Genomic DNA, 16,729 nt, shown 5'->3' on the forward strand with positions numbered 1-16,729 from the left:
TTCAAATCCTTCTCTTCACAAAGTCCTCTGGCAAGAAGTTCCACAAGTTGACTGTGCATTGTGTGAAGAAATACTTCCTTTCGTTTCAGTGGGATAGCCGTGTTAATCTGTATATGCAAAAACAAGGAGTCCTGTGGCACCTTAGAAACTAACAGATTTATGAGGACATAAGCTTTCATGGTTAAAAGCCAGTTCAGATGAATAAGAGGCTGTGAACAAGACACTTCCACCCTGATTTGATTAGCCTTATTAACACAAGCAACTTCTTTCGTATATAAAGCCCTGCCTCTGTTACTTCCACTCTAATTCATTTGAAAGAGTTTCCCTGTTTGAATTTCAGCATAAATGTCCTCACTTAACCTACTTTTAGGCTTAAGGATGTCAATGTGTAGTTGATTAGATGATTAATCAATAAACCTGGGCCTATCAGTTAATCCTATCAACTACACACACACACTCCCCACCTTGCTGTCTCTGCCTCTGGAGGGAAAAGCCAATATGTATGAGGAGCCGGCTTTCAAGTCAGCTCCCATGAAGCTGCCCGCCCTCCGTGCCCGTGCTGCTACTTCTGACAGAGATGCATCAGCACAGGGGAGTGGTGGAGCAGGAGGGAGCTGGTATACACAGGAAGTGGCGTTCAAGCCAGCTCCCCATGCACATTGGCTCCTATGGAGCTGCCTGCTCCTCATGCTGCTGCTTCTCTATCATCTTAAAAGCCGGCTCCTCGCAATCACTGGCTCTCACCTGCCTCCCCAACCCCCACGTGTAAACGTGTAACCACTAAAGTTTCCAGCGGATGTACTTTTACACAAGTACCCGATAGTTAACATCCCTAATCTGGCTTGCCTTTTATAGCCTTCCTCCTCCTTATTGTTTTGTTGCAATACACATGAATCTCTGTACTCTGGGTGTCCCTTATTCAGGAACACACCTGGTAGGGAGCCTGGCAGGTACAGGAGAGGAAGCGACTCTGTGCACTGATGCTCTCCCTCCATGCATTTGGGGGAACAGCAGGGCAGCGATGTGCTTCCCTTGAGGCTTTTTCCTGCTGATCACATAGTAGCAGGGGCAGTGGCTGGGTGTAGTGGCGGGTGCAGAACCACATATGCCTCTGGGAGCAGGAAGCCAGGTAAGTGCCCTACCCCCCGACTCTGCAGCACTCTCTCTGGCCTGGCAAATTCCTGTTTCCCAAGGCTGCTGGATTAAAGAGGTTCAAGTGTATCGCCGTATCACAAATAGAAACTGAGCAGATTCTAGATATCTTAAATAAAGATTACATCATTTTTAACACTTACATAAGGATCTGTTAGCTCTGCCTAAAATTGTTCAGTACAGTAACAATACAATTGTTTTTCCATCTTCATCTCCCATGATGTTTTCATCAGTGATCAGCAAGAGTCACAGCATACCACTTAGCTGAAGGGCATGTATCTCTCCACCATCTCTAGCTATCAATAATTAAATAATTTCTGTACATCAGGGGCATGCAAGATCTAGCTCGCCAAGTCTTTTGATCTGGCCCACAGACCACCCTGCCCAGACCTCAAGGCAGGCTCTCTGCCAGTTGCACCCTAAGACTGTCAAAATGGCTGGCAGCTCCCTTTAGGCACCGTGTGTCCCTGGCTGAAGTGGTGATCGCTGGCCTGGAGATGGGGGCAGCGCGCAAAGTCTATCCCCTGCCTGGGGAGCACAGTACAGTGCAACACATGGAGAGAGCCTCCAGCCATTTTGAACAGCTTGGAGCTGTGACAGACAGGGAGCCTGCCTTAGGGGTCCCTGAAGGGCAGCTACACCAGGAACCGCCTAAAATAACCTCCCCGCCGGAGCCTACCTCTGGCATGCCACTCTTGCCCACCTCCTTGCCCCAGGTCACCACACAAACTCTCTGAACTCTTCCTCCCACAGGCCACAACTCCCTCCCAGACTCTGCATTGTCTCCTGCACCCGTCCCCCAGGTTATAAATCCACTCCTGCACTTAGGGATGTCAATGTGTAGTCAACTATATGATTAACCAATAAGCCTAGGCTTGTTGGTTAATCTTGTTGACTACATGCATTTCCCGCCTCCCCTTGCAGCCCCTGTCCGTGGGGGTCCAAGCTCCACATGGAAAGAGACTGGAGCAGCCTCCCTCTGTGGGAAGCTCAGTCCCTCCACGGACAGGGGCTGCTACTGGCGACCAGCCTTTGTCCATGGTCAGCTTCTGTTTGCGGGGAGCTTGGACCCCCCATGCTGCTTCCACCCTGTGCTGCTGCATCAGCAGACAGCCGGTCTGTATGGGGAGCTGTTTTGAAAACTGGCTCCCCTCACAGATTGGCTCCTGCCTGGAACCTTGCACTGCTGCCTCTGCCAACCCCACTCTCAGGGACTATTGAAAAGTTGTGTAACTGCTAAGATTTCATGTGATTACATGACTATTCCATTACCCGATATCTAATATCCCTACCTGCACCCCTACCTTCTTCCAGACAATACACCCCAACTCTGTGTTAGCTAGCAATCCCCTCATTCACGCAAACTCCCTCTCAGACCCTACGCTCTCTCCTGTAGCCTGAGCTTATCTTCTGCACTCAACCTCTGTCTCAGACCTGCACCCCCGCCCCACAGAAAAGTGTGGCCCTTGACCAGTTACCAAAATCCTGCCCCCCCCTTCAAAAATCATTGCCCACTCCTGCTCTACATCACAGACAATAGGAATACCAATGTCATTCCTTAACCCATGTTTCTGCATGGCAGTACATATTATTGCTACTATATCAATAGAGTACCTACCTCAAGCAAAAAAAATAAGTCTATAGAGAGAAGGGGAATTCTGTCCCCTATTTGCTAAGCTCAATGCTATAGAAACATGCCAAATTTTCCTTCTGTATCTCTAAAATAAAAAGACTGAAGAGAGAGACACAGCTAACTATATACTGATGGGGAGGATTTGCCTGTGGGCATTTCTTTTGAAATGATCATTTCATCTATATTAAGGGATTTAAAACGGACTATTTGGACAAAATTTGCTACACAAGTTTTGTAGACAATAGCTCAAAACTGAAATCATGGAATGGGATAATAGAGAGTTTTGCCTGTGTCAGGGAGCAACTTATTCATATGAGATTATTAACAAAACATTTTTACAGTGTCCCATTTTTGTTAAAAATGTGTGGCAAGGAAATTACAGGTACAGCTAAGGAATGAGTGCTATTTAAAACAAACAAACAAACAAAATGAAACACTACAACATGGAAGTTTGTCAGGGAAAAATATAATATAGCTGCATTTTAAAGGCCAGATTTCACATCTTCTGGGATGTTATATGACGAAATGTATAAAACTAAAATTGAACAGCAATGGGAACCGTGTTTTTGTAGAACAAGGCCAAATGACTTGTTTAAGTCTTGTTTAAGATTTGAGTCTATTGCATAAGTCTGCATATGTTTGATACTACAGTTGAATCTTGTCAAAAATGTTCTGTTTATTTTTAATCAATATATAATCAATATTAATGAAGTCAGTCTGCAAGTGAATTTTGTGCTTATGGAAGAAACATGGTTTAAAAAGATGGAACTTTTGAAAAGGAGAAAGGGCAAGATTAAAAAAGAAAACAGGTGCCTACATTTAGGTTCCAGAATTTATACTCAGAAACATAAAAGAATGGTCTGATTTTCAAGCATTATTGAATTTCTACTGAAGTCAACTAGACATTTGCTTTCTTGGTGCTTAATACCTTTGAAAAAAAACCATGCCATTTTTAAAGATGATAATCTAGATTTAAAAGCCTACATCTAGGCACGTAGAAAATATGTATATATCTTGACCATGGATAAAGGACAATATTTCATTTCTGCATGGCTTGTTTCACCATCTCTCAAAAGTGGTAAGTTGACTGGTTATAATTCAAGTAAACCAAGCAAAGCTTTCAATGTGTTTAAACCTTTCTGCCTTGTTCACACTATAAAGATCAGATAATTGGAAATGTTTTACTACAATACTTCATTTTCCCTAGTTGCCTTGTGATAGTGCTGAAAGATGTGTGTTGCCAATTTATTCTATACTTTCACAATCATTTTCAAAGAATGCAAAGAATAGTGTTCTAGTTTGTACTTCTATGTGAATTGAATAGGCAAAGATACTTCAGAAAGGCTTTAGGAAGACAGGGGTGATGTAGAGGACAGCCAGTTTCTGTTCAGGTCATTGTCCTGCTGGCCAGCATGCCATGGAACAGCAGTTATGTTGTCGTCCATTCTGTCTGGATGAAAAAGAACTAGAGAAGCACTGAAGAAAACTCAAGGGATTGGGAAGAAAACTGGTGAGTTAACAAAAAAGTTTCAGGTAAAAAAAACCATGTATAAAAACAACAAAACCCCATTTGTTTTATCCCTCAGGTAATTTTTACTGAATATAGTTTTTTCCAAAAAGTACTTTTCATTGTAAAATAATATAATTACCTCATTGGTCATACTTTATTTGATAGGGTGTCCTAACCTTATATTGCTATAGACTGCAATAGCACCTGCTGGTAAAGGCATATGAACATCTGAGAGCAACCAGCAAACCACTCATGATTCCATTACATTTCCTTTTAACAGATCAATATATGAGTACCTTATAGAGCAGTTCATTTCCTTTTGTGAAGAAAAAGTCAGCATGCTTCACAACAAAAGGAAAATGTAACAAGCAGCTTTGATACTTGAATGTAGATTCTCAGAAAGGAGCGAAGAAATAAATGCTTTTTCAAAAAATACATTGGTTATTACTTTTTTTTTTAGAAAACGAATCCTACTCACATCATTTGTTTTGTACTTTTCTCTATGGGAATGTATGACCCAGTCTACCAGAATATTTGTCTGTTTGGTAAAAAGCACAGAGGTTTCATTTCTCAACCAAAAGGTCTTCAGAAGAACTGTCTGTGGCATAACTTGCAGAAGCTGTGAATTGGCCCCTTCACACAATCTATACATGAAAAAGAGAAAGTGAACAAACTTAAAGCTTTATGCCAATCTGATTACAATAGTTACTAGACAGATAACATGTCTCTTGTCAAAACATACAAAGATTTGGTAATTTTTAAGCACAGAAAGATCATACACCATTTTTGATGAATAATATATGTACAATAATGATGGGTATGACAGCCATACTGAAGGAATTCAAATGTTGTGTTAATATTATATAAATATAATTACAGGTGAAGGAACATTTTTACTGCATAAGGCAATCATACAACCGTTTACGTTGATTAGTGAAGATGAGAGATAATACACGTGCTTATAGATTTAAGAATAGACAGCATACATATTTTAACTGAAAGGTCTTCTACATAAAATTTTGCTAAACATTAAAAAAAAAATCTAAGAACTCCAAAGCTAAAAATATCACCCTTATGAAATAAAATAAACACCAATCCATACATATAATATAATGGGAAAATAATATGAAAAAATTAGACAAAATTCTCCATACTAACATGCAGGCAGAATATTTGTTAAAATAATGAAAGGTAGCTATAAATTGGCAGACAAATGTGAAGTTTCACAGGAAACATTTAACAAGACCACGGCCAAACACCACTTGCAAACCTCTAGGAGTATAGCATCTCATTTCAGAGACAGTGAGTAAAGACACAGTACAATTCCATTGAGAATTAAGAATAGGGTTTGAATTTTTAAACAATGTAAAGTATTTTCCTATAAAACTTACCTTATGGTTAAAGCCTGTACTTCTGCCTTCACTAAATTAAAGAAAAACTTGAGTAATGTTTTGTGAACCACCTTCTGTTCACTTATTTTTTCTGAAACAGAGACTGTATGACAAAAGCTTTTGGAGTAAAGGCAAGATCTGAAAAATAAAACAGGAAAATCTTTAAGTTTCAAATGATCTACTGACTAATAAGTGCATGAGGCAATTCTGACATTTTAGTTCCAAAATTACAGTAACATACTTGAGAGTTTTTGTAAATGCAATCATATCATCATTTCAGAAATAATCTTTATTAATAAAGTGACAAAACAGTGACCCCATTACTGGTGTGTCATTTGAACATGAAAGTGAGAATAACGTAAGGATTCTTTAACTAGATCAAAAAAGCTTGCTCAGGATGGAACTTGGCATATACAATATCAATTTAGGAGGAAATTTCTCTATGTCCAGATTAAAAACAAACAATAAGTTAGTTGGGCAAAAAGCTTGAACTTACTAGTGTACAAAGGGCCAATGCAAGGCACTACTCATTACAGTTCTATTTTGAAGCCTTGAATAGAATTTAAGTGATCAATAAATCTTGTGCTGGCCCAATGTACAGGGTGAGTTTTACTCAAATTAATTTTTACTTAAAAGACATTAAATTGTGTTTCTTATATACTGCAAGGAAATACATATTTACATACTAATACCACTGCTGATTTAAGGCCAGATTTTGAGAAATATTGAAAATATATATTCTGAGCTGGCATGTTCATTGATTAAGGGTTTGAGCTCATGTGTTTTCTGCTGGCGGGGAGGGAGAAATTTAATTAAAGGTGTAGGTTATAGTGCGAAGTAAATTATTGTTGCATTTAGCACATTTCCTTGCACACTGGAGGAAGGGAATTCCTTGTGGAGGGGCAGAGTTCTTGTTACATTTATAAAAAGGCTTTATTTCAAAAAAAGATTGCTTCTCACGTTTCAAAATATAGTATGAGACTCTAAACCTTTATTCAGGTGAGTAAGGGTTTCTATGATTAGATCCTATTTGCATATTATTTAAGCTGTGCCTTGATAAAACTTCACAATTGAACAATATAAACTGTATTAGGAGCAAGAGCAGAAAATCTTTTCCAGTTTACATTTTTGGGAGAATTTTGACAGCAGAAGAGTAAGTAAATATCTGAGATTTTGGAATATAATTGTCGATAGAGCTCTTCAAATCTTTGGCACAAGACTTAATTGCAGAAAAACAAACAATGAATCATTTTGTTTTTTTGCAATTAAGTCTTGTGCCAAAAATTTAAAAAGCTGTATCAACGATTATATTCCAAAATCTCAGATTTGTTTAGTATCTGAACATTAATGGGTTTATTTCTTGTTTCTTTTTTAATTAAAACCTCATTAGCTTAAGATTCCCACATTGAATTGCATAACCCATCTATTATTCCAATATCCCATGTCTGTTGATGTCATTCGGCATTTGAGTGCCTTCCTTCTCTTGGCAGAAGCCTTCTGAGAATTGTGCTTTGCAATGAATTCCTATACAAAATTGTTAGTTGTCGATTTACACTAATTGAACTTTTTCCCTCGTCACTCACACCCTGGAAAGGTTACTATTAGTTCTGAGTGAGTTGCTTTTTCAAGCCCTACACATAACATACAACTTTTAAATACATGGAGTTGCCTCCTGCTTTTCATCCACTCACAAAAGAATAAATCACCCCAATCTCTTTTCTAATCTGTTTAGTTTCCATCTACTCCCTCAGTCTGTACAGGCAGTCCCTGGGTTATGTACAAGATAGGGACTATAGGTTTGTTCTTAAGCTGAATTTGTATGTAAGTCGGAACTGGCTCCAGATTCAGCCGCTGCTGCTGAAACTGACCAGGGGCTGACTACAGGAAGCTGGAGGCAGAATTGCTCTGCCCCCAGCTTCCTGGAATCAGCCACTGATTCAACAACGTTTCAACAACGGCTGAATCTCGAGCCTGGGACAGAACAGCTGGACTGCCAGGTAGGTCCCTGCAGGACCAACCCGGCAGCACCCCAGCTGCTCTACCCCAGGGTCCACAACAAAAGCCTGGTCTGCTGGGGGGAGAGGGGCGCACTAGCTGCGCCCCTCCCCCCAGCAGACCAGGGGCACCGGGAGCAAAGCGGCAGCGGCGGCGGGGTGCCGCGCCTCTGAGGCTTTGCCAGAGCAAAGCCTCAGAGGCGCGGGACCCTTCCGCCTCCCCGGCTTTGCTCCCAGTGCCTCTGGTCTGCTGGGGACCGTCTCCAGCAGACCAGGGACACCGGAAGCAAAGCCGCAGCGGCGGCGGGGTGCCACGCCTCTGAGGCTTTGCCAGAGCAAAGCCTCAGAGGCGCGGGACCCCTCCGCCTCCCCGGCTTTGCTCCAGGTGTCCCTGGTCTGCTGGAGACGGTCCCCAGCAGACCAGGGGCACACAGAGCAGCTTTTCTCGCCCCGGAGGTCGAGGTGGTGGGACCACTGCGCTCTGGGCGGTCCCGCTGCCTGCGAGCTCCGGGGCGAGAAAGCCCCGTTCGTAAGTGCGGATCTGACGTAAGTCAGATCTGCATAATTCGGGGACTGCCTGTACTTAAAAGTATGGTGTTATCAATTTTAAAATTTTAGTATTGAATTATTTGATAGAGGTAGGAAAACATGACCACATTAAAGACTCCCTAAACAGCCAGAGCTTTGGCATGCTACACAGCTATGGTACTAGCACCTGACAACTTAAACTCTTACGGCTTGCCACAGTGACTTGGCTCCCCGTCCTAGGCTTACTGCACTGACCTTGTCTACCTGTGCATAACCCTCCCATCTGAAGATTGCAGTACAAACTCACTTACCTTTGTTCGCCTCCTGGTAACTCCACACACAGTACACTAGGAATGCAACAAGGCTATGAATACATGCAGCTCATGTCTTCTCTGCAAACCTCCGGAAGAGGTTTCCACACTATCCAGTTGTAGCCTTGATGGATGACCTGTGTGTCTGATTGTGGTGCAGAGGAATGTGCATTTTGGCTGGATATGTGTTAGGAAATACGATGGAGTTTGTTGTGGAGGGAAGTAATCAACAGCCAGTCATCATATTACCCAAATGCACACTAAGACAAATTATAAAGGCTGCCTTGAACTCGTGATTTAAAAATGAGAAATGTGCATTTTAGTGGCCTTACCTGTAAGTGAATGGAGTTTGTATGTGAGAGTAACAACACTTTAGACTTACAATTGTTTGAGAATATGGATTGATGTATTTAAAACATGTTAAACTAGACAAGATATCACAGTGATGAGCAGTGAGGTACAGTCCCTCTTTCAGAGATAGAATTAATTTCTGGATTTTACAAAAATCATAGATAGAAACCTGAATTTCTCCTTCTATCAAGTGGAAAAGGAGAAACCCAAAAGGCTGCTGTGCAATGACTTGTGTTGTATATTGATTAATTACGACCAGTGCACAAGTTTGCAAACTTCATGTTTAAAACCAAAATGCAGCATGAAACTGCATATTTGACAAAATATGATTTGTACTGTTTTATTTGCAGGAAAATAGATATACAAAACCCAATACTAAAATACATTGATTCAGACTGTCAAAAAGCTACAGAATATTCAAATAATTATAGAAATGTAAACAAGGGGAGAAACAAAAAAAATGTATAATTTTTCCCATTGACAACCATTTTCAATTAGCTCAGATTAAATGAAATTTATAATAAAAGTTCTGAAATGTACAAATGCTACTCTACCTATAGAAAACCTCCACTTATAATGAACTAATTACATTGAAAAAGTGACTTCCATATAAGAGCTTCCCCATGTCTGTAAATTCTATAAATGTTTTAATTAAAAAATAAAAAAGTGTGATACTATTTTTTCCACTTTTCTAAGCTTTTAGAAGGGTGCCCCAAACTCGAAATAAGAGAACATGCAAACAAAGAAAACCCTTTCCAGCCACATCTTACCTCACAAGCATCTCTACTAGAGACCATGTTCCTCTCATGCATACAGGACACTGAAAAAATTCCATATAATATCTTAACATGGAAGGTGACTTCCAAGGAGGATCAAGTTGAAGAAGCATATATAAGAGGTGAAAAAATTTAGCAGAGAATACTGTGTCCATATTTCCCTGTTTTAAAAATAAGAAATAAAAAGTAAAATAAGAATTTGTGAAGAATTCATGTTAATTATACTCATTCTAAACTCAAATACACTGCTGACAAATGTTGACTTAATATTGTGTGGGCAAGAGGAGTGATGTAAGAGACAAAATATTGTAATTTGCACAGAAAAAGAAAAAAAAAAAGGCTAACTTGAACCGAAATGGTATTCAGATCTAATAGAAACTAGTTTGCACCAGAGTTTATACCAATGATTTCCATCTCTTTCAGGGGTAGGGATAATGTAGTGTAAGTATGCATGCAGTTACTTTAATGTACAGCGTCCTGTGCATTGTCTTGCCTGCTACTACCAATTCAGATCCCTATTTGTGCAAGTCACTCATTTTGCAAAAAAGTGCACATTATACTACTTGTTTAACACTTTCTGACCAACTTACAATTCTTTCCAATCCTTACCTGTTTTCTTCCAATTTTAGTCTATCCAGAGAGACCAAGATTTCTATTGCTGCCAACCCAAATGACTTACATTGCATTTGGTAAGATTATTTTTTGGTTTGACTCAAGATTTGATAAATACATTTGACTCTGGCATTGTTTAGACAAGATTTCTTCTAAGTCAGCTCAATATCCATGCCTTTTTTATACCAAATTACTGAAAAATCCAGAAGTTTCTCAAAGTGCAGAAAAGATTCAATCTCACTGTTCAATCTTGCTTTCTGCAACTGTTTTTACATTTACATTAAAGGACAATATTTAACAGTACATGGATACAACATTAATAAGGCTTATGAAAAATACTGTTTGGTTTCTGATTTTTTCAATTATTTAAATAAATTTTGCTGGACAAAAAATGAGAGTTGAAGCTCATGCACAAGCATTTTGCTTTTATTCATGGTTGATCCATATGGTCCTAAAATAGTTATATATAATATACATTAAAGTCTCAGATAATACAAACATGTAACTCACTATACTAGTTATAACTCGTTAATCATACATAGTATAGACAGTATACAGGCAGTCCCCGGGTTACGCAGATCCGACTTATGTCGGATCCGTACTTACGAATAGGGCTTTTCTCGCCCCGGAGGACGCGGGCGGCGGGACCACGGCACATCTGGGCGGTCCCACTGCCCGCGTCCTCCGGGGTGAGAAAAGCTGCTCCGCGTCTCCCTGGTCTGCTGGGGGCGGGGGGCGCAGCTAGTGCGCCCCCTCTCCCCCCTCCCCAGCAGACCAGGCTTTTCTCGGGATGCCTGTGGTAGAGCAGCTGCGGTGCTGCCGGTTGGTCCTGCAGCGCCGCTCTCGGCGCTACTGGACCAATCCGGCAGCACCCCAGCTGCTCTGCCCCAGGCGTCCTGATTCAGCCGCTGCTGGTCAGTTTCAGCAGCCGTCGAATCAGGATGTCTGGGGCAGAGCAGCTGGGGTGCTGCTGGGTTGGTCCAGTAGCGCCGAGGAGCTGCGCTACTGGAGCAACCCAGCAGCACCCCAGCTACTCTGCCCCAGGCGTCCCCAAGTCAGCCGCTGATCAGTTTCAGCAGCAGCTGACTTGGGGACGCCTGGGGTAGAGCAGCTGGGGTGCTGCCTGGTTGGTCCCCGCAGCGCCGAGGTGAGGTGCTCTGGGGACCTACCCTGCAGTGCCCCAGCTGCTCTGTCCCAGGCATCCAGATTCAGCAGCTGTTGAAAATGATCAGCGGCTGATTCCAGGAAGCCCAGGGCAGAGCAACTCTGCCTCAGGCTTCCTGTAGTCAGCCGCTGGTCAGTTTCAGCAGCGGCTGAATCTGGACGCCAGTTCCGACTTACATACAGATTCAACTTAAGAACAAACCTACAGTCCCTATCTTGTATGTAACCCGGGGACTGCCTGTACTCCTAAATGAAGTAATGCCAATAGTATGAAAAATATATTTATTTACTCAATGTGAATAATTTTCTGTCTTGTATGATATGCTGGGATTTTCATTATTATCAACATCAACAACCATGGGCTCAACGCCCGTTTGTGTCCCATGCCTCCCTACTTCCTTCCATGTTTCCCTTTCCAGTGCGGAGTGGCTTAGTTTCTGTAGACTAGCTCCACATCTATCTACTATATCATCTACCCATTCTCTGTGGGGTCTGCCTCTCCTATTCGGACCATCCATTAAGACCCTGGTATTTGGCATAACTTTTCACTCTTTGTTCATTCTGCAAATATGTCCGAATAGCTGTAACTTCTGTTAACAGCTTCTGTAACTCCTTCTGCAGTAGGTTCTCTTTTGGGTGTATCTTCCTATATAATTCCTCGTTGGTGACCTTCCGCATCCATCCCATTCTCAGGCTCTTTCTTTGACAACTCCTCTTGAACACCAATATCCTTCTCTTCGAATCTTTCGTTATCACCCATGTCTCATATCCGTACAACATGCTGCTAAATACACACTTCAACATGCTCAGCTTCATTCCTAAGCTAATCGTTTTGCTTTTCCAGATCTTATCCATTGCCTTTTTTACTTTATCAAAAATACATTGACAGTATACTCTGATGAAATAATGATTAAGGGACTGTTGGTTAAAGAAATGAAGGATGAAGACAGTATCTCTCTTTTAAAAAAAAAAAAATATATACTGTTGGTATCTGATTAATACCATAGTTTTTATATTCCCCTGTTTAATACTGTGAAAACCCAAACCTTTAGTTCTCACCTGCAGCATATGCTCTAGAAGAGAATGAAGAAGTTGCACAGTAGGAATGGAGTATTTTTGAGTGGCAGCAAGTTCTGTGACTGCATCTGTAAAGAAGTGTCCTTCTACTAGTTCTTCAATTATACACAATACACCTCTGGAGAGATCAGTATTTTCAACCTAGGAATGAATTTTTTTGTGAATAACTGCTTAGAAAGAATGGTTGAATAAAAGATTTATAAACACAGAACTATCTTAAAAAGAAAAATGAGAGGCAACTTAAAGTTCAGTCCCTTTAGATACAAAAGGAAAACATTTATGAATCTTTATACAAAATGTATGTAACTTTGTTCATTACATAATAAAGTAAAGTAATAAAGGTAAGAATTTATTTTACAGAAAATAGCAGTTGTAATGTAATGTAAAGTAATCCCTAATTTGTAGCATGATCCAGAGATATACTGACTGTCTTCTGCAAGGGCTTCATTGCTCCTAACCCTACTGATTTCAACTCCCATTAAGAGCACTCAGTACTTTTCAGGATATGCTTACAATCTCCGGAGATGGAGTCTTTTATTATTAATTGTTATTAAGGCCCCAGCAATTTTTCTCTATTTACTCTCTCAGGCCTCATCTACACTGGCATGTGGGGGATATGTAGCTACATGCTGCACTGAAGCAGAGGAAATGTTCACACTGCAGTGTGTAGCTATGCATGTCAGTGAAAGGCTCTGGTAGGGGGGGAAACAGTGGCTTGGAGCCTTTCCTCACCACAAGGACTGCTCCAGCAGCAGGATGCTACACTGCTAAAAAACAGTCGTATAAACTGAGGGAGTCACTGCTTAGGCATGTAGAAAGCCATGTAGGGTATACATGAGGAAGTTACTCACCTTCGTGCAGTAATGATGGTTCTTTGAGATGGGTCCCTGTGGGTGTTCCACTCATGGTGTCGGGCTCATCCCGGCGCTGGGACGAGCCCAACACCACGAGTGGAGCACCCACGGGGACCACCTGAAGAAGAACCGGAGATTCTGGTGCATCTTTACTCACCTAAGCAGCGTCTCACCATCTATACGGCTATTTATACCTGTCCTGGGTGGGGGGGTACAGAATATACCGTATACAGCACCGTAAGTAAATATGGAGCCTAAAGGTACATATTGTAGGCAGTCTTCACTCATGTGTGTGACTTCTGGTAGGAAACTTCCACACAACAAAGTTTAAGCCACAGGATGCCACACATAATCACCCCCATGATGAAACTCACAGCAATTTCCAATGCCTGCAACTGTCAGTTCCTTTCTGAGATAAAGATGTTAAAAGGTGGTTAATTGTCCTATCAATTAGTCGATAAGGGAAGGTGCTCTGCCTGGCTCGTGTAGATCCAGGAGCGAGCCCTGCTGAGTCTCCGCAGTTTAAATGAAGTAGGAGCCGGGTGCTGCTGGAGGGGATCAGGTGACACCATGGAGCCAGCATTGGGGGAGAACCAACTTAAAAGCCAGCCCTCCCTGCACCGTCTCCTGTCTCTACTTCTTGCTGCTTTTGTCACAGAGAAAGCAATGGTGGGGGTGGGGGGGCAAGAGCGAGTAGTCAAATACTCGACTTAGGCTTATTGGGTAGTCGAGTACTCGACTACTCACTCACATCCCTATTCTGGGAGAGGTGAAAAATTATCAACTGAAAAACCTGCTCCAAAAACAGATCTCTTGATTTGGTGAACATGAGTGGATAAGTGTTAAACTGCTTTAACTTACACCTTCAGAAATCAAGAATTAAAATACTTACTTTTCTACCACATCCATTCTCTTGGTCTATTTGAGTAAATTTCTGTTTCACAGTCTGTAAAACAGAAGTAAATCAAGGGCATAAATGAAAACCATTACACTGGATAATGACAAAATAGTATCATTTAATGACCAGCAAAACATGCTACAGTGTTAAAATTATATATTTAGGCAAATTTAACATGGAGATCTAGTTAGTTATATTTCTATAAAATGAGACGGTACACTTTTGAAACTTTTAATAAGAGTAGGCTTTAGCAAGAGGTTCCTGAGCTAACAATCTGGGCAATTTTATTTTTCAAATCTAACTTGCCCAGCAATATGAATTAATGCATCATTCTCCACTTTTTGTTTCAAACTATATAAATTCACGGACAACTGGTCCATCAATGGCTATCCCATCAATAGAATAATGATATTCCTAGCTTCTGCCAGAAGCTGAGAATGGGCAACAGGTGATAGATCACTTAATGATTACCTGTTCTGTCCATTCTCTCTGGGGCACCTGGCATTAGACACTGTCTGAAGACAAAATACTGGGCTAGATGGACTTATGGTCTGACCCATTATGGCCGATTTTATGTTGCGATATGGTATATACACTAGTGTTTATTCTGTAAAGTGCTTTGGGAGCCTATGAGTTAAAAAGAACTAGATATAAATGTAAATTCATTGTTACATCCAGCGAGGGGCAACCAGTATCATCCTATTAATGGACATTCAAAAAGTGCAGCCATCGTTGTGAACAACCCTTTGGTAAATGACCTCCCAATACAACCATCTGTCCATCCAAACATCCACAGCAATTACCATTAAGGAAAATAATGTGGTAAAGAGATGTGTAAGATAAGGATGTTAAATTAATTGACTAGTCGAGTAGTAGGGGCTCTTGTACATTTCAAAGGAGGAATACGGAACACCACCTGCAGCCCTGGGCCAGCGAGAAGTCCCGCTGACTCTGGGCTGCACCCGGGCATTCCACCTTTGAAATGTACATGAGTCCCCAGCGGGGGCTCTTGTGCATTTCAAAGCGTCAGTGCAGCATGGAACCTGGGGTCAGTAGGAGACAGAGTCCCTCGCTGACCCTGGGATCCAGGCTACGCAGCTGCTTTGAAAGGCCACTCAGAGCCGTGGTCAACTGGGGACTCACCAGCTGACCGTGAGATCTGTGCGGCATTTCCCCAGAACCCAGGATCAGCTGAGGACTCCATAAGTCTAAATTTATTAATGTGTGTTTTCTGTATCAGGGAATACATGAAAACTACTAAACAACAATTTGCAATCAATATATTATGGTGGTTATATCTGCTGTACTAATTCAAAACAATTAATTGCTCACTTTTCTAAATGTGAAATAATGTCCTTACTTGCATCATCATCATCATCAACCACCACCATGGACTTATCGCCTGTTGATGTCCGATACCTCCCTCACTATTTCCTTCCACCTTTCCCTGTCCAATGTGGAGTGGCTTAGTTTCTGTAGACTAGCTCTGCACCAATCTACTATATCATCTATCCATTCTCTGTGGGGTTTGCCTCTCCTATTCGGACCATCCATTATGCCGAATATCAAGATCTTGACTTTTCGCTTGTCATTCATTCTGCAGATATGCCTGAATAGCTGTAGCTTCCACTATATAACCTTCTGCGATAGGTTCTCTTTCAGGTGATTCTTCCTATATAATTCCTCTGTGGTGACCTTCTGCATCCATCGTAGTCTCGGATCTTTTTATAACAACTCCTCTCAAATGCCAATATCCTTCTCTTCAAATCTTTCATTATCACTCATGTCTCACATCCATACAACTTGCTGCTGAATACACACGTTTTCAAGAAACTTAGTTTCATTCCTAAGCTAATCGCTTTGCTTTTCCAAATCTTAATCCATCACCTTCAAACTTGCTCTTGCTTATTCTAGTCGCTATTTCCTTCTTACAGTCTAGATCATATCATGTTGCTCCCCAAGTATGTGAACTTCTCTATATACCCTAGTTCGATCCCATCTACACTGATCTTCCTTCCTCTTTCCTTATCTTCAAATACCATTCTCTTTGTTTTATCAATATTCATAATCAGTCCGTACCGCTTCCCTTCCTCACTTAGCACCTGCACTGTTCTTGCCAACTTCTCTTCATCTTCCTCAATGATAACTATTCATCCACAAACCTCAAGTTGTTAATTCTCATCCAGTGCACCGATATCCCTTCTACTTCTTCCTGAACTTCATGATTAAATCAGTGATATTATTAAAATGGTAAAATGCATTGATTATTGTCCCTAACAAACTCCACAGAGCAATCAGAATTCTTCATAAATCTTAGTAAAATGTTGCTTGTTCAGAGATATCTTCAGTTTTGAGAAGAACATGTTAATATAAATATAGCTATTTAAAGGCCAGCCATAGGAAGACTAAAAGACAATCCAGTGGTTTTGCAAGACCATTAAAAACTAAAATTAAATAAAATGACCAATCTATGGCATT

At 41.1% G+C, this 16,729-nt stretch overlaps 1 protein-coding gene across 2 annotated transcripts in view; it reads right to left on the bottom strand.

The window, feature by feature from the left end:
* The window catches only part of SLF1 (SMC5/6 complex localization factor 1), an 86,502-nt gene that overhangs the window by 44,522 nt on the left and 25,251 nt on the right, over window positions 1-16,729 (bottom strand). For both annotated transcript variants that reach the window (XM_075932142.1, XM_075932143.1), the window contains exons 7-11: window positions 14,246-14,299; window positions 12,482-12,640; window positions 9,641-9,807; window positions 5,687-5,824; window positions 4,774-4,939 (exon numbers count right to left, since the gene is read on the bottom strand). In XM_075932142.1, the coding sequence (XP_075788257.1) occupies window positions 4,774-4,939; window positions 5,687-5,824; window positions 9,641-9,807; window positions 12,482-12,640; window positions 14,246-14,299 (684 nt within the window). The remainder of the gene's footprint in view (window positions 1-4,773; window positions 4,940-5,686; window positions 5,825-9,640; window positions 9,808-12,481; window positions 12,641-14,245; window positions 14,300-16,729) is intronic.

Source organism: Pelodiscus sinensis, chromosome 6, assembly GCF_049634645.1.
Source record: "Pelodiscus sinensis isolate JC-2024 chromosome 6, ASM4963464v1, whole genome shotgun sequence".
NCBI lineage: Eukaryota > Metazoa > Chordata > Testudines > Trionychidae > Pelodiscus > Pelodiscus sinensis.